The sequence below is a fragment of the Chionomys nivalis genome, chromosome 4 (assembly GCF_950005125.1).
Source record: "Chionomys nivalis chromosome 4, mChiNiv1.1, whole genome shotgun sequence".
Taxonomy (NCBI): domain Eukaryota; kingdom Metazoa; phylum Chordata; class Mammalia; order Rodentia; family Cricetidae; genus Chionomys; species Chionomys nivalis.
Genome location: NC_080089.1, coordinates 76,048,374 through 76,063,738, shown reverse-complemented (window position 1 = coordinate 76,063,738; position 15,365 = coordinate 76,048,374). Strand labels below are relative to the sequence as shown.

The window sequence follows — 15,365 nt, the reverse complement described above, 5'->3', positions numbered from 1 at the left end:
TATACATACATGCACATAACCACTCAAATATACACACATACACTCAGGTACACACACATATACAGATATATACTCACATAAACTCATACATACTCAAATACACACATAGACTTACACATGCACATGAATACTCATAACACATATACTTACGTAATATACATAAACACATACACACATGCACAGAAACATGCAAACATGGCATTGTATGAATCCTCAGAAAATCAGATTAGCTTTCTATATAATCAACTGTGTGTTATCTGTCTGAACAATTTTGAAAGAAAATCAATTTTGTTGATTTCTATTGTCCACGGTGATATAATAGTCTCCAAATAGGAGCATAGTTAGCACTTTTCAAGAAGCATATACTCCCTGCCTGAGATTAACAATGTCTGAGTGGAGTTACAGAGGAGAACTTTGTATTCTACTAGAAATAATCATTTCTGCTTACATGTACCACTTTTTGTGAATTCAGCATCAGATATACATACATAAACATATATGTGTATCCTTTGATCCACATTCCACTCTGTAACTCGTTTCTCTCTTTCCAGGATTAATTGCAAAAACCACAGTGCAGAGCAGCACATTAGCAACCTCTTGTCTTCTGCTGAAGGCTACCTAGGATTATCTCTTTTCAGCTTGAGAGTCAGAAGACCTCCAGAACAAGATCAGATTTCCTTCTCAATGACACAGCAGCTAATTATTCACCAGTTAGTTCTCAGAAACACACATGCTCTGCAAATTCCTCTGCCAGTTGCATAACGATTTGTGTTTGAGGTGCTAAGGGTAGAATTTAAGGTCTTGAGCATACTGGGAAGCGCACTATTACTGAGCTATGCCCCTCAAAGTCCTGTTTTCTTGCTCCTCCTCTTGCAGATTTTGATATATATTAAGGATAGCCAGGATTCTGTCTCTGATAGCAAGGAACATTGATTGATTTTTCTGCTGAGTGGCAAAGGCAAATGAACTTTTTGTGCTAATCTCACAGAGAATTTCAGAAGCTTTATGGATACCCAGGGTTCTGGGTACAGGCAAGCATATCCCCTTTCTTCTCTCGATGAACAAAGAGGGGGAAAGTTACCACTTTCACATATGGTTTGATTCAGGGTAAATTAAAGTCCTTAAGAGGATGGGCCCAATTTTTTCTTTCTCTCAGATAATTTCCACAAATTCATATTTCTCAAAATCAAGCTTGGATAAACCTTGGATTGCTAAGATGGAATTTCAAGGGTTGACTTGAAACCTAGCTTATCTAATGAATTTAAAAAGCATACCTTTCACCTGCTCAGATAGCATTGGCGGAAAGACCTACAAATTGTCAGGTCTTCCTATAGCAGATTCACCCAAGGTCTTTGATAAGACAACAAATGATATCTGTTTCTTTGAATTGCCTAGTTGGGAGATTCTCTTAGATTTCAGTTCAATGATTTTCCAAAAAAAAAAAAAAAAAAAAAAAAAATCTACAAACAAATGGAAATTTAAAACACAAGCTTCGCCCTCCCTGTTGAACATAAGGGAATGTTTTCTCACCCCTCCTTTTTCTTAAGGCATGCATCGTAGGAAATATGTCATCAGTACTGTTCTTATTCTTTGAACTGTCTAGAAATCCCTTTGAGGGAACGAAATAGGAGTTTTGTGAGACCACAGGAGGTCTTTTCTGAGGCTTTAACCAACTTTTTTCAAAGTGCAAACATCCAAGGAACTTGACATCTCTCTTTCCTGGCTCCCAGAGCAGAAAAACACCTTATGCCTAGCAGGTGCTCCCTTCAGTGGGGGTCTGGCTCTATGTTGTAACACTACTTCCTAAAGATGTTTAATTCTTTTTGAGTAAAAATAAAACACAGATGAGTTCCCAGTTTATCAGATAAATCCAGGACAAGCTTTGGCTTACAAACATTACATCGGTGCTTTTTACTTAAAGGCAAAGTGACTTATTTTATCTGGAGAGCATACACATATTGAACTATGTCTATGTGGCTGTCCAATAAGAAATTCCCAGGGTTCGCATTCTCTTAATGGATTAGCCATGGTGCATATCACATTCTGCTGAGCCAATGCTGTTCAATACTAAATATGAGGTCATAGTGTCTGTCTGTTTTAGAAAAGGATGGGGGGGGCTTACAGAAAGATGGGGAGAGGGCACGGGAAGAGTTGGAGAGGGGGGAAGGGGAGGAGGAAATGATGCAAACAACAGAATTCCTAGGTGGAATTCTCAAGAAGAAATCTTAACAAAGGGTTGATTTTAGCGACACAACAATTACAACAACAAATAAGGCAGTAAGGTCAAGCTTAATTATTTGGATCTCAGATCCTCTAGAGACCAGCAATTTTGAAACCACCCAGATTCACTATTGAGTTCTTAGGGTTCCTAATATAATACTGGGGTTCTCTGCCATGCTATGTATTGAGAGGACCTTAACTACTGAAGGCTAGAATGCCATGTCTCTATATAAAGTGAATAGTTATAAATATGTGTAAAGGACTTAATCTCATGGGAGAAGATTATTTTCAGTGCGTGTGTGTGTGTGTGTGTGTGTGTGTGAGTGCGTGCGTGCGCATGCGCATTTCTTGGAAGTGGTTTTGGATTCAAAGTCTAATTTTATATTTTCAATAACAATTATATGGATTGTTTTTCCTTTATTTTGCAGAAAGATGTATGCATATTTACATTAAAAGAGAATAGGAACCTATGTACATAGCACTTTCTTTTGAAAACATCCTTTCTGTGACACTGGTTTTAAGTTTCATAGGCTACACTCATTTATTAACAAAGTCATCTGTAGAGAGAAGTAATGGGTGAAGTTTCTCTTCAGAATTATTATGTTTCAGTGCATTAGGTTCTTTCTTATGTATTTTTAAAACCCAAAGAAGTGTATTGTTCAGCTGGCCATAAAACATTTGTTCTGAGCTGCCAGAGTGTCAGCTTAAAGGATGTTCTATTGCTTTATTTAATTGTCATTGTCGGCACTTTTCTTAAGTGTTTATTCTTGCCCCTCTTGTATTTAGTTTTTTTTTTTTTTTGCTATATGGAGATTGCAATGGGATATAGAAATGTCAGAATGCATCTAAAATGGTGGCTCTACCTGTCATAGTATCATCTGTTCATTTCTAACCAGATACCAAATTGTAGTGCCTAACGTGACCTTGCTCTCCCAGCAGCATCCAAGGGTGATGACGAGCCTGGTGCTGAGCTGTTTGTACTGCTTCAACCTCTTTAATCATTCACAGAACAGCAGTATATTATATTTAGAAAGGAACTGAGAGGACACGGGGTGTATGATATTTTGTTTAAAGTAAACACATGTATACACCTTTCTGATGATAGAACATAAGCCACACTCAATATTTCCTTTGGTATGACTAAGGCAGACTAACTTGTGGCCATAACCAACAATGAAAATAGGTAGAAACACTGACTAAACTTAGGTTGAATGGACTGGAGAGATGACTCAGCAATTAAGAGCACTGCCTGTTCTTCTAAAGATCCTGAGTTCAGTTCCCAACAACCACATGGTGGCTCACAATCGTCCATAATGAGATTTGGTGTCTACTTGAAGAAGAAACCTGGTTAGTAGTTCTCATCAGCTTAGACCATGAAACCCAACATGTACAAGTTTAACAGAACTGCCATATATGGGCTGTCCATGCATACTTAAAAAAAAAAAAAAACCAGAAACAATGACTAAACTAAGGGTGAATATGGACAAAAAAGTGACCTTACAAGTGCTGTTTAATCTTCTCGTACTTTATTTTCATTCTCTGTAAAATGGCATCAAGATATTATGTTATACAGTAGTCAGAATATATATGTGTGTATATATATATATATATGGTTTAGCTTGTAAATGTCCTAACATTTCATAAATGTGAGCTGTATGATGAGTTAAAAACTATTTGTAATATTAACTACTACATGCTGTCACCTTGATGAGAATTTGATTAAGTTATTTTTGTTAGCAATATCAAAGATCTATAATTTAGTCATTTCCTTTTTTTTTTTTTTTTTTTTTTTTTTTGGATTTTCGAGACAGAGTTTCTCTGTAGCTTTTGGTTCCTGTCCTGGAACTAGCTCTTGTAGAACAGGCTGGCCTCGAACTCACAGAGATCCGCCTGCCTCTGCCTCCCGAGTTCCCGAGTGCTGGGATTAAAGGCGTGCGCCACCACCGCCTGGCTAGTCATTTTCTTTCTTTACTGGACTCTCAGATGGTGAGCGCTCTGCTTCTTAGCTCAGGGCTAGTGGTTGTCTGTTGCTACCCTGTGTCTCAGTGCTCTTCTTCCTTTCTCCTTCCACCCTGCTGAACAAACACCATTTACCCTAAGGATGCAGAGAGCATACACTTTTCACAATGCTACTAGATTTTCTTTCTGCCTGTTACTCCTTGAGCAAATTTTGTTTCTTCATGGAGCCAGCTCTAAGCCACAGGTCTTTGGGGCCACAACTCCTGACCATGATGAAAGCCAGGACAAAACCAAAAACAAAAGAGTTGCTTATGAAAGTTCTAGTCATTTCCTCCTTTGTCACTGTATCACAGTGTTCTATCAGACTATGTTTTAGAAGTTAATTTTCTTCCCATCTCATCTTTGATGCTTTCTTTTGTCCACTTGGACTCACTGCTGCAAATGCCCATCTTTATTAGTCAAGTTTATCTTATCTGTTCCAGACAGTCTCCCTGTATCAACTGGGAACAAACAAAAGTAAACAAATAGAGACATTTTTGCAATTCCTCCTCTACTTCAGAGCAGTATATAAAGCCAAGAAAAGAAACATAGAAAGAAAGGCAAGAGGTTCTTTGCTCTCTCTGCTTTATCCCATGGTGCATTTTACAAAAGCTGGGCTTTAGTTGAATCCCTTTCACTTTTCCTTCTTGTTTTAGATATTACATTTTAGGGAATAATGCATTCAATGCCACAGAAAGAGCAAAGCAGCAGTTGGAGATCCTGAAGAGATGTGGGATGTACAATTGCACTCCTTAAACTGCACCTGCCCTCAAACCGAGCTTGGCTGTCATGGGATTTGAGCTGATCTGTCGAGCTCTCTGACTAGCACCTGATTCAGAATTCTATTTTTTACTTCTGTTACTGTATCTACACATTAATGTCTAATTTTCAATGCATTTTCCTAGAAGTCCTCATCTTCGTCAATCTATTGTTTATTTTGCAGTAACGAATTTGGACAGCAAGTGAAAGGCAGTCTGCTGACGAGCTTTGGAATGCCGGTGCTAACCGGTGCTAGCTTCTACTCCTGCTGTTTTCAGAATGATGCTCTGTTGCTGAGCTCAGTCCAGCAGAAGCCCCTAAAAAGTCTGCTGCAACCACATAGCATCACCACACTGGCGAAACCCAGAGCAGGATGGGTAGACGAGCTTCTTGCATCGCCGTTCAAGCCTATAATGCCTTCCATAAAGTTGACAGCAATACTAATACTCCCTTGTGTTTAGCAGCAAAATAAAGAGAAATCATACCTGGATACAAGACTGACTGCGACTGTTTTGTCCCCCAATGGTAGTTTTGTTTAATGTATACATTATTAACTGAATCAAGTTTCATTATTGAGAGTGTATCTGTGTCTCAAAGGATGCTGATAGTTTAGGGTCCATCAGTGAAGCTGTAAACAAGAGAAAGGTGGTAATTACCATAGTGCATTCTACTTTCTAAACTGTTAGGGTTCTGACATGCTGTATGAACTGTGTCCAAGGGACAGCCTAAGGTAATGGCCAATAATTGGCTGGGATACCTTCAACAGCCACGTCCCTACTTAATGCTACAGGAGTCCTGTGAAAGACATCTTATAGGGAATGTGCCCTCAGAGCAAACCCATACTATGGTGGCAATCCCAAGAGCTCAGCTGTATCACAACTGCTGCCAGCCCCATTGAGACATTCCATTTGTTTCCCAGTTGCCACCACAGCCATTGTTCTTAGTTTCTTCTATTGATTTCCTTCTCCTACTCCTTCAGGGAAGACCAAGACAACACCTACCAAGAGTCCTCCGCAATTCTCAGCAGCACACTTCAGGTAGCAAAGGAACATTTGCAAAGTCTTTGCTGACTTGTTTTTTTATGTAGCTCATACTTCCTGAGAGCCAGATCCCCACTGTTGCTTCTCCCTACCACTGCTTCATCAGCACAGCCACCCCACTCAAAGGAGAATGCTATGAAGGAGCAACAGGAATCAGAATGCTCCATTATCATTCATCAGTTGGTACCTGGAAATATAGCTTCTTTGGGTTTCCTTTACTAGTATTGGAAGTGCGTATCTCCTTGGTATAGATCTCTGCTCATCCATCTTTCCCAAAAAGCTACGTCATCTTCATGAACCACTTAATAGGTCTTACCATTCACGGTCTTGTAACCAGTTACCACAAGTTGTTAGGATGAATTTGACTTAATATCACAGTGGATGATTTTGTGAAGCAAATAACATCATTACTTATGTTTTGTGTTTGCAAAAGTAAGCATATCCAAATAGTTTAATCAAGATAGTAAATGGTAGGGGTAGAAAGCCAGATAATTTGATTCTAACATCAATACTTTTTTAATGTTTCATTCATTCATTTATTCACTTACATATTCATCCAATTTTTGAGTTGGTATATTCCTCAGATCACACAAAATTGTTTTTATTGGGACAAATTCCTTTTTATATTTAATTATTAATTAGTAACTCTTATTTATAGTATTTTCAATTTTCCCTTCAACGCAAATATCCTTGTTTGTTTAATGTTTATGTTTGTTTGAAGATGTAATTGGTTTGGGGCATTTAATATTTAGTATTTAATAAGTGTAAATTATGTTGTTTTATTGCTTCTCATATAGGTGCACCCATTTTTATTCCTACTAGATATTCAATACCTGTAAAGGCAACTTTTAATTTGCAAAGGTTGTTTGAATTTGGTACCCTATTCATCTTGAATTTTCAAAGGCTTGTGTTACTCATTTTATGTTGCTGTGACAAAAATAACTGACATTAGCAGTTTAAGAGGAGGAGTGAAATTTATTTTAGCTTGTGTTTTCTGACATTTCAGGTCATAGCTCTATTGATTCTATGTCCATGGTGAAGTAAAATATCATGGTGACCGGAGTGTGCAGAACAGAGTGAGTCTGTTCACTTCATGAACAGGAATAGGGAATAGGAAGAAGAGAGAGGAACAGATAAGTTGTCATAAAGGCACAATGTCCAGTGCGCTAGGACTTGCCTACTAAAATGTTCAGAACCTCTCAAAATAGAGCCATCAGCTGAGAATCAAGCATTTAATATATATCCAATACATGCATGTTTAATTCATTGCACTGTCAAGAAAATATTATTACCTTTATTTTATTGGTAAAATCCCTGAACTCTTTTTTTACTGAGCTATCAAATTTATGATCCCCAAGTGTATCATGAAGCTTTTTAATTCTTGTACTACTTCTAAAGACTCGCATGCATCTGAACATCATCTTCCAATGTGCTTGTTCAGCATCTCATCAAAGTGTAAAGTCTTACTACTGTGGAGGCAGGAGGTTTTAGGGAGAACACGGAACATGGAGAATCACTTGCTTTATAGGCTCAGGGATGTGAAATTTGCTGTCCAAAGGACGTTGAAGTACAGTGGATGTTTCTGAAGAGGGAAGGGGTAGGAACAAGTTAGTCTAGAACTGACAAATATTGAAGCTGTGATCCATCTCAATTTTGGTTTCCCAGAAACCAACAGTAAGACAAAGCTTTAATACAATTAGTTTCAGAAGTGACTACCCCTAAATGATGCTAAGAGAGTAAGAAATCACCAAGTTCAGTGTTTGTTAAAAAGCACTCACCAAAATGGCCAACTGGAGCACAGTTCACCAAGGAATTCGGGAATACAAAATTGAATGAACATGTGTTAGAACTAGTTCAACTTTGAGAAAAATAAAGGATGTCCCTGTTCTATAACTTGAGTATCAACCTTCATTGGTCACTATTCTATTATGAGGCATTTAAAAACAAACAAACAAACAAACAAATAAAACATTTAATTGTGCATATCAAGTAAACCTCATTATTTTATTGTGAAATTTTTCTTTGGGAAAAATGAAATGTGTAGTTTGTTGAACTGTGGTGTTTGTTCTGGTTTCTGAAGTAAAGAACACGGAATAAGAGACAGGTGAGTGCTTAAGTAACAGAGGCTATTCTCAGTTCAGTGTCCTGGGCAAGCAGAAAATTCTGCAAGAAGCAAATGTAGCAGCATTCTCCCAAAAGCTGGACTTCTGCGGATTTTCACATTTGAAAGTATCTTCTATTGGAAATTAAACCCTTTAGTGAGTGGATAACTTCTTTAGAAAGAAAGCTTGTTTGGTTTAGATTAAGCCCAGAGGATTTAGAATTATAACCTAGGAATTATAAAATATTTTTCAGTTAAAAAAATGTTACATTTGGAAGGTTTCCTTTAGTTTCTGTGGTATTCTGTAAAATTAGCTATTATAGTGCCTTGAAGTTTTAGACACTCAATTTGCTTGAATGGAATGAAATTTTCTTTACTGCATATTTAATGAGTATTTGTTGATAGATTTTAAATGAAGGTTTTGAAATGTGCTTTTAAAAGATATTTTTTGTAATTTTTAAGCATCAATTAAACACCAGAGCCTAGATTTTTCATTGACTGAAAACTCTGGGGTAAATTAAAAAAAAACAATACTACACAAGTGGAAAGTATGTGAATATATGGTGTGGGAAGTCCTTCTGTTTATGTGTTGTTTTTATTGACTAATGAATAAAAAACTGCTTTGAACCTATGACAGGGAAGAACAAAACTAGGTGGGGAAAGCTAGGCTGTATGCTGGGATAAAAAAGGGCAGAGTCAGAGAAAAGCCATGGAGTCGCCATGGAGAAAGATTTGCTAAAACTTTTCTGGTAGGCCACGACCTTGTGGTGATACACAGTTTAATGGAGATGAGTTAAATTAATATATAAGAGTTAGCTAATAAAAAGTTAGAGCTAATGGGTCAAGCAGTAATTTAATTAATACAGTTTCTGTGTGATTATTTCAGGGCTAAGTGGCCAGAAACATGCGAACGGCCCCCCTGCAACAAATATATATAAAACATGAACAAAATAAAGGCAAATTTTCTAGGGAATCACAGATAGCAAATTAAAAAAAAATATTAGCAAACTATCCACTCTAAGAACAATAAAGGATCCAAGCTAGCAGGAGAAAGACACTCTTGTCATGTCAGAGCATGTCACTGGGGCACGTTGTGGAAGAATTCATGCACTCTGAATAGACAATGAGATGATTCCTTCGCAGGCTTGGGAAGTCTTTCCAAATTTGAACTGAGTTAAATCATTGAAGTAGGAGTCAAAAAGTATTTGCCCAGTCTGCTTTTGGGTCTCAGTTGAATATTTGTTTAAATAAATATTATATTAGGGAAAACATTGTGGAACAGTTAAATTAGCATTTTTTGTTTTCTTAATAAATATAGTTTATGTAAAATTCTTTAAGCCACTTCTCAATAGAAGAAAATGTGTATTTTCTTCTGTAGGGTACTGCTGCAAGAACTCTGTGCTTGAAACCTTTGGTGTTGAAACAGTAGTGTCTTACTGCAGTTTCTTAATACCCTAAAAGCCCAGTGCACTGTTTTCAGCCTCAGCACTGGGAGAAGGTGGAGAACATCAATCCATGGAGCTTGATTTTCGCCAGAGTAGCCAGTTGGTTGACTCCAGGCTCAATGAGATGCCATCTCAATGGATGAAGAGGAGAATGATTAAACCCAATGTTGATCTCAGGCCTCCATGCAGAAGCATAAATGTTAATGCACAACCACATATCTTGACATCATATCCTGGTTTCCTTGGTACATTCAGTGTGTGGGTGTGTGTGCATGCATACATGCATGCGTACTTGTGTGCATGTGTGTGTATATTCATGCGTGTACATGTGTGTACTAACAGATAACAAATAAGTAAACAAACAATACATACTATTGTATGTTAGGCCATGCTCTGGATTTTCTTAGTCTGATACTGGATAATAAACACATTAACTAGGTCCAAAAGAATTTGGGAGAATCCTCAAACAAGTAGTCAGATTTTTTCAATTATAACAGGTAATGCTTTGAGTTGGGGTGGGACAAAATAAAAAGAAAAAAAAAGTACCAATGACAGTTTCCCAAGATTTCATCCTGCAGTAAATTAATAACATTTACCTAAGAGGGAGAAAATTGAAATAAGGCTTCCTCTAAAGTTTCTTTTCTGTTGCTAGCCATAGATGTTATCTCATTATTGTGCAGTAATGCCAACAGACTTTCTGCCAGGGTGCAGTACTATGGAACTTGTTCTTCTTACAGAGTGCTCTTACAAGGGGCTTTCAGCTTTCCCTGCCACACGCTCTCTGTGCAGGTGTATCATTGCTACTTATTAAATGGAGATGAAAGCCAGAGCCTGTCTACCAGCTGAGACAGCCTCAAGCCTTTTATTTCTCAGGTTAATAGTTCAAGTCTCCACTTGTGCAATCAGCAGGAAATCTTAATGGCTACATCTTGACATTGTACTTTGGGTCCCCTAGACAAGGTCTGCGTGCAAGATGAAACAAGCCTTTGAGAGCTAAGTTCTCCCGGGCTGTCTGGACGGACACTGTACCACTCAATCAATTCTCAAAGTAACAAAATCTGCTGCAAGGTGATGTGCTTTTTGAACTATGGTCATAGCTCTGCCTTTCTGTGCTCTCTTTTGAAAAGTTCTGCTTTGGCACTCCATCACTGAGGAGGAAGCTTTCCCAAGCAGACTTCAGGTATCCCTCAGGTGCTTCACTACCTCATTCAGAGAATTCTACCTCACACTGTCATCTGGAGTCAAGGGAGCCTAGTGTGAATTGCTCACCATTTCAGAACATACTTGCTAAGTTTTGATCACTAATATATAGAAAGGGCTGCCTCTAGTTAAGGGTGGTTTACATCTTTACCTGCTTGCTAAGAGAAATCCAGCGTTCTCTCTAAGACATCCATGAATTCCTAAAGACTTAGGTATTTCTTTCTTTATTTATTTTATTGAGCTATACATTTTTTCTCTGCTACCCTCCCTGCCTCTCCCCTTCCCTTCAGCCCTTTTTTATGATCCCCATGCTCCCAATTTACTCAGGATATCTTTTCTTTTATTACTTTCCATGTAGATTAGATACATGTATGTCTTGCTTGGGGTCCTCATTGTAAAGACTTAGGTATTTCTTAGCCTTCCATAGAACAAAAGTACCAGCATTCATGGAACATTCCTCTTATTTTTAACTTGTCCCTATGATCTTAGAGTGTTTCTTCTGTGGGCACAGTCTTTTACTTGAATGATGTAGGAGTGTCTTCTGTTTTGTGTTGATTTCATTGGTTAAATAAAGAAGCTGCCTTGGCCTTTTGATAGGCCAGCCCTTAGGTTGGTGGAGTAGACGGAACAGAATTCTGAGAAAGGAAGCAGAGTCAGGCAGATACAATGAAGCTCCAGCCTGAGATGGACGTAGGTTAGAATCTTCCCGGTCAGCCACCACTTCGTGGTGCTACACAGATTGTTAGAAATGGGTTGATCAAGATGTGAGAATTAGCCAATAAGAGGATGGAACTAATGGGCCAGGCAGTGTTTAAATGAATATGGTTTCTGTGTTGTTATTTCGGGTGTAAAACTAGCCATGTGGGAGCCAGCCAGGACGAAAAGCAGGCCCGCTGCTCCTTTTACACTTGAACACCTTCCCTTAAAATTCTCTGCAACAGGGTAGAGTATAGGCTTCACTAGAGATTTGTGTGAATGGGGAGAGTTGACAAGGTCATTTAGCTTGGTATCAACTGGGTGTTTCAGCTAAGTTACAAAGTTCCCTGTTCGTAAAGGAAAATAGCAGATTGGTGTTTGGGGCTTCCATCTTGGGGACAAGAAACTTTCTCAGTTCTGCTCCGTTTACTAATGACACCCTAATATTGATGCACCTGTTTTAATATCTGTTTCTAACATCTCACTACCATTTAAGTAGCACGTAGATTTTCCTAAGTATAAAGTTGACATTTCCATCAGCAGTTTATAAGGGCTCTCTTTTGTGTGCATACAGTTTTGTTTTTATTAGTTTTCTTATGGATTGCCCTTCTGATAATATAAATTTGATTTTCAGTGTAGATTTAATTTTCATTCTTCTGTTGGCCAGAAAACTTAAACAAATTTTTATACTTTCTTTAAGAAGAATATCTTAAACTAGAAATCTTCATATTTAGTGAATTAAGCAAGTCACTGAAGAAGAAATAATTTTTTCTCTCATTCATGTATCCTATAATTTGTATAGTTACATAAAACCATGCGTATATATGACATGAAGATATACGTGGAACTGTTTGGAAGAACAAAGGGAGGAAGTAGGAGTGAGAAAAGGAGGGGGAAGGGTCAGGGAGTAATGTTTAATGTTCTCGCAGTACATTGTGTGTGTGTGTGTGTCTGAAAATGAACCACCCTGAGTAAACATAAAAATAAAAAATACCTTCTTTTCCAAGAATCTCCCCAGTGGAAAATACTGTTACATTATCAGTTAGCAGAAGATCAGATTGTAAACAGTGGTTAAAAGCCTGGTTCAGCCTTTCTCCTTTTGTCTGTCTTTACAGAAGGTGAAAATATCCTGAAAGGTTAGCAAACCCAAAGCAGCACTATGAAAATTAAAACAAAATTGATCTCCAAACCAAACCACAACTGATCGGGTCAACTCTGAACTTGCTGACACAGGCATCCTTTTTAAGGTAGCAGTGACTGGTGGATACTGAATTTCCATTATAGGAGGCCTTTCTGCATCTTTGACCTGCTCAAACCTCTTAAGCTTTCAAAGTCTCTTGGTCTCCACCAAGACTCAGCTCCCCTTCTTTGCCACATATTCCTTTTTCTTTGCACCTTGACTTTGAACCAAATCCTGGGTTTGACCCGATGGTTCCCTGAGGGTCAGATACCTTAGTGTTAAGAACTCTGACCCTGTATGGGTGCTTCTGCAGTCCTGATGGTCTCAGGCAGCAGGACCACTCTATACAAGAAACTCAGGGCAAGACTCTAGACTGAAATCCACTGGAAAAGGACATTGGTGGCCAGGAATTGATTAACTGTCATTCTGAAGGTGACCTATGCTTTCCACTATCTCTTAAAAGTAGAATAATGTTACAGAAGACACCAGCAAGTGTTTACAGCTGAAAATATACTTGATTTTCCAGAAAAAAATCTCATACTTTTAAAGCTTATATTGATTGCCCATAGAGAGTTAGATACACTGTAAAGGATTTACATGGAAGAGAATGTGTAAGTCTTGCATGTAGGCTTCAAATCCTAATGTAATTTGTTATATAAAATATTTTTTCCGGCTTGTTAAAATATTACATGTAGTTTTATTCCTTAAGTAAACATCTTATCTCTATATTTATCAAAGGAAGAAAAGGAAGCTTCCTGCTCAGAGAGAGTCAGAATGAAGCCAAGAAATGTTTCTACCCTGAATGAGCTTCTGCTACGGAAGATGACCAAGGGAGAGTGTCTGCTTTTTTCTACAGAGAACTTCCTATTGCTATTGTGCCAGCACAGACATAACCTGGGTGAAGGTTCCTGGCAAATACTTTCCTGGGCATGTGGGATAAAATGACCGACTGGTTAGTCTTCTCAGGCCTATGACATTTTCCTGGTTCAGTGACAGAACCAAGGAACAAGGGAGAAAAAAAATGAAATTCAAAACAAAACAAAAAATAGACATCCTCCCCTTCTCACTTTTCTCTCCCCATCTCCCCTTTCCCCCATCCCACCCCACCCCCAGTTCCAAGTTTTTGCCCAGCAATCTTGTCTACTTACAATATTCAAGAGGATAACTAAATGTTTTTCTTTGGGTTCACCTTATTTAGCTTCTCTAGGATCACGAATTATAGGCTCAATGTCCTTTATTTATGGCTAGAAACCAATTATGAGTGAGTACATCCCATGTTCATCTTTTTGGGTCTGGCTTACCTCATTCAGGATAGTATTTTCTATTTCCATCCATTTGCATGCAAAATTCAAGATGTCATTGTTTTTTTTTTTTTACCACTGAGTAGTACTCTAATATGTGTATATTCCACACTTTCTTCATCCATTCTTCCATTTAAGGGCATCTAGGTTGTTTCCAGGTTCTGGCTATTACAAACAATGCTGCTATGAACATAGTTGAGCATATACTTTTGTAGTATGATAGGGCATCTCTTGGGATGTTTTCCCACTTTCCTTTTCATCACACCTGTGCTCTATGATCTCTTTTTCTAGAGCCCCCTCTTCTTCCTCTTACCCCATGATCCACAGTCTTGTTTTTTGGTTGCTTCAGATTATAGAGTCACATATAAAATTTCAGAGCTTCAACCCGTAAGTAAGAGAGTACATGTGATATTTATATTTTCTGGTCCAGGTTACCTCACTCAGCAAAATATTTTTCTAGTTTTAATCATTTACCCACGAATTGCACATTTCTTTGCAGTTGAATAGTATTTCATTGGGTATGTACCACATTTTTATTATTCTGTACTTCACTTAGGAGTTTACTCTTACTCTCTTTTAAGTTCATTGAGCTGTGTCTTCATGTCCTTTCTAAACATTTTGAATTCTCTGATTACATTTATGAATGCTCTTTTAAATCATGTGTTCTGGCTTTCATTTAAGTAATTCTCTTTACAAAGCATTTCTGTAGGACTAGTGGTTTTAGCAAAGGGTGGTATTCCTTTGTGTTTTTATATTGCTTGTATTTTTGTGGTGTGAGCTAGGCATACATAGATAATGAAGATTGGCTCAGCAATAGAAAAACAACCTTGCATATACGAGGCCAGGAGTTCAATCCTCAGCATGGATAATTCAGATGAAGTGATGCATGATTATAATTTTAGCATTTCAAGTAGAGTAGGAGGATTAGCAACTCAGGTAATCCTGGGCTACATAGCAAGCTGGAGGTTAGCCTCAGCTACCTAAAACCCTGCCTCAAATATAAAAATAATTATGTATCTGCTCCCTTTGTGTATAATCAAGAATCTAACATGATAAATAGGCCATTATATCCTAATTATGCATGGATACAGCTACATCCAATACAATAAGAAAATAACACTCCTCCCTTACTCCTATACCCATGCTGAGGTAGAAACTAGGAGTGCTCATATGCTCCCTATATGATTCTTTAAAATGACATCAGTATTCATTTATTTATGTATAGAGGCAATGGGGCTGTGCTTGTTCCATGGCACAGGTGTACAAGTGAGAGGAATACTTGGAGAAATGGTTTTCTCTTTCTATCAAGTATGCTCCAGGGATCTCAAACTCAAATCTTCAAGCTATGCAGCAAGCACCTTGACCTGCTGAGCCATCTCACTGATACTGTATTACGTATGTATGTATGTATGTATGTATGTATGT

General features: G+C 37.9%; 1 protein-coding gene across 16 annotated transcripts in view; it reads left to right on the top strand.

The window, feature by feature from the left end:
• Window positions 1-5,460, top strand: part of Mlip (muscular LMNA interacting protein) — a 234,116-nt gene extending 228,656 nt beyond the window's left edge. For all 16 annotated transcript variants that reach the window (XM_057768671.1, XM_057768666.1, XM_057768681.1 and 13 more), the window contains one exon: window positions 5,162-5,460. In XM_057768671.1, the coding sequence (XP_057624654.1) occupies window positions 5,162-5,164 (3 nt within the window). In that variant the 3' untranslated portion in view covers window positions 5,165-5,460. The remainder of the gene's footprint in view (window positions 1-5,161) is intronic.
• Window positions 5,461-15,365: the final 9,905 nt, after the last annotated feature.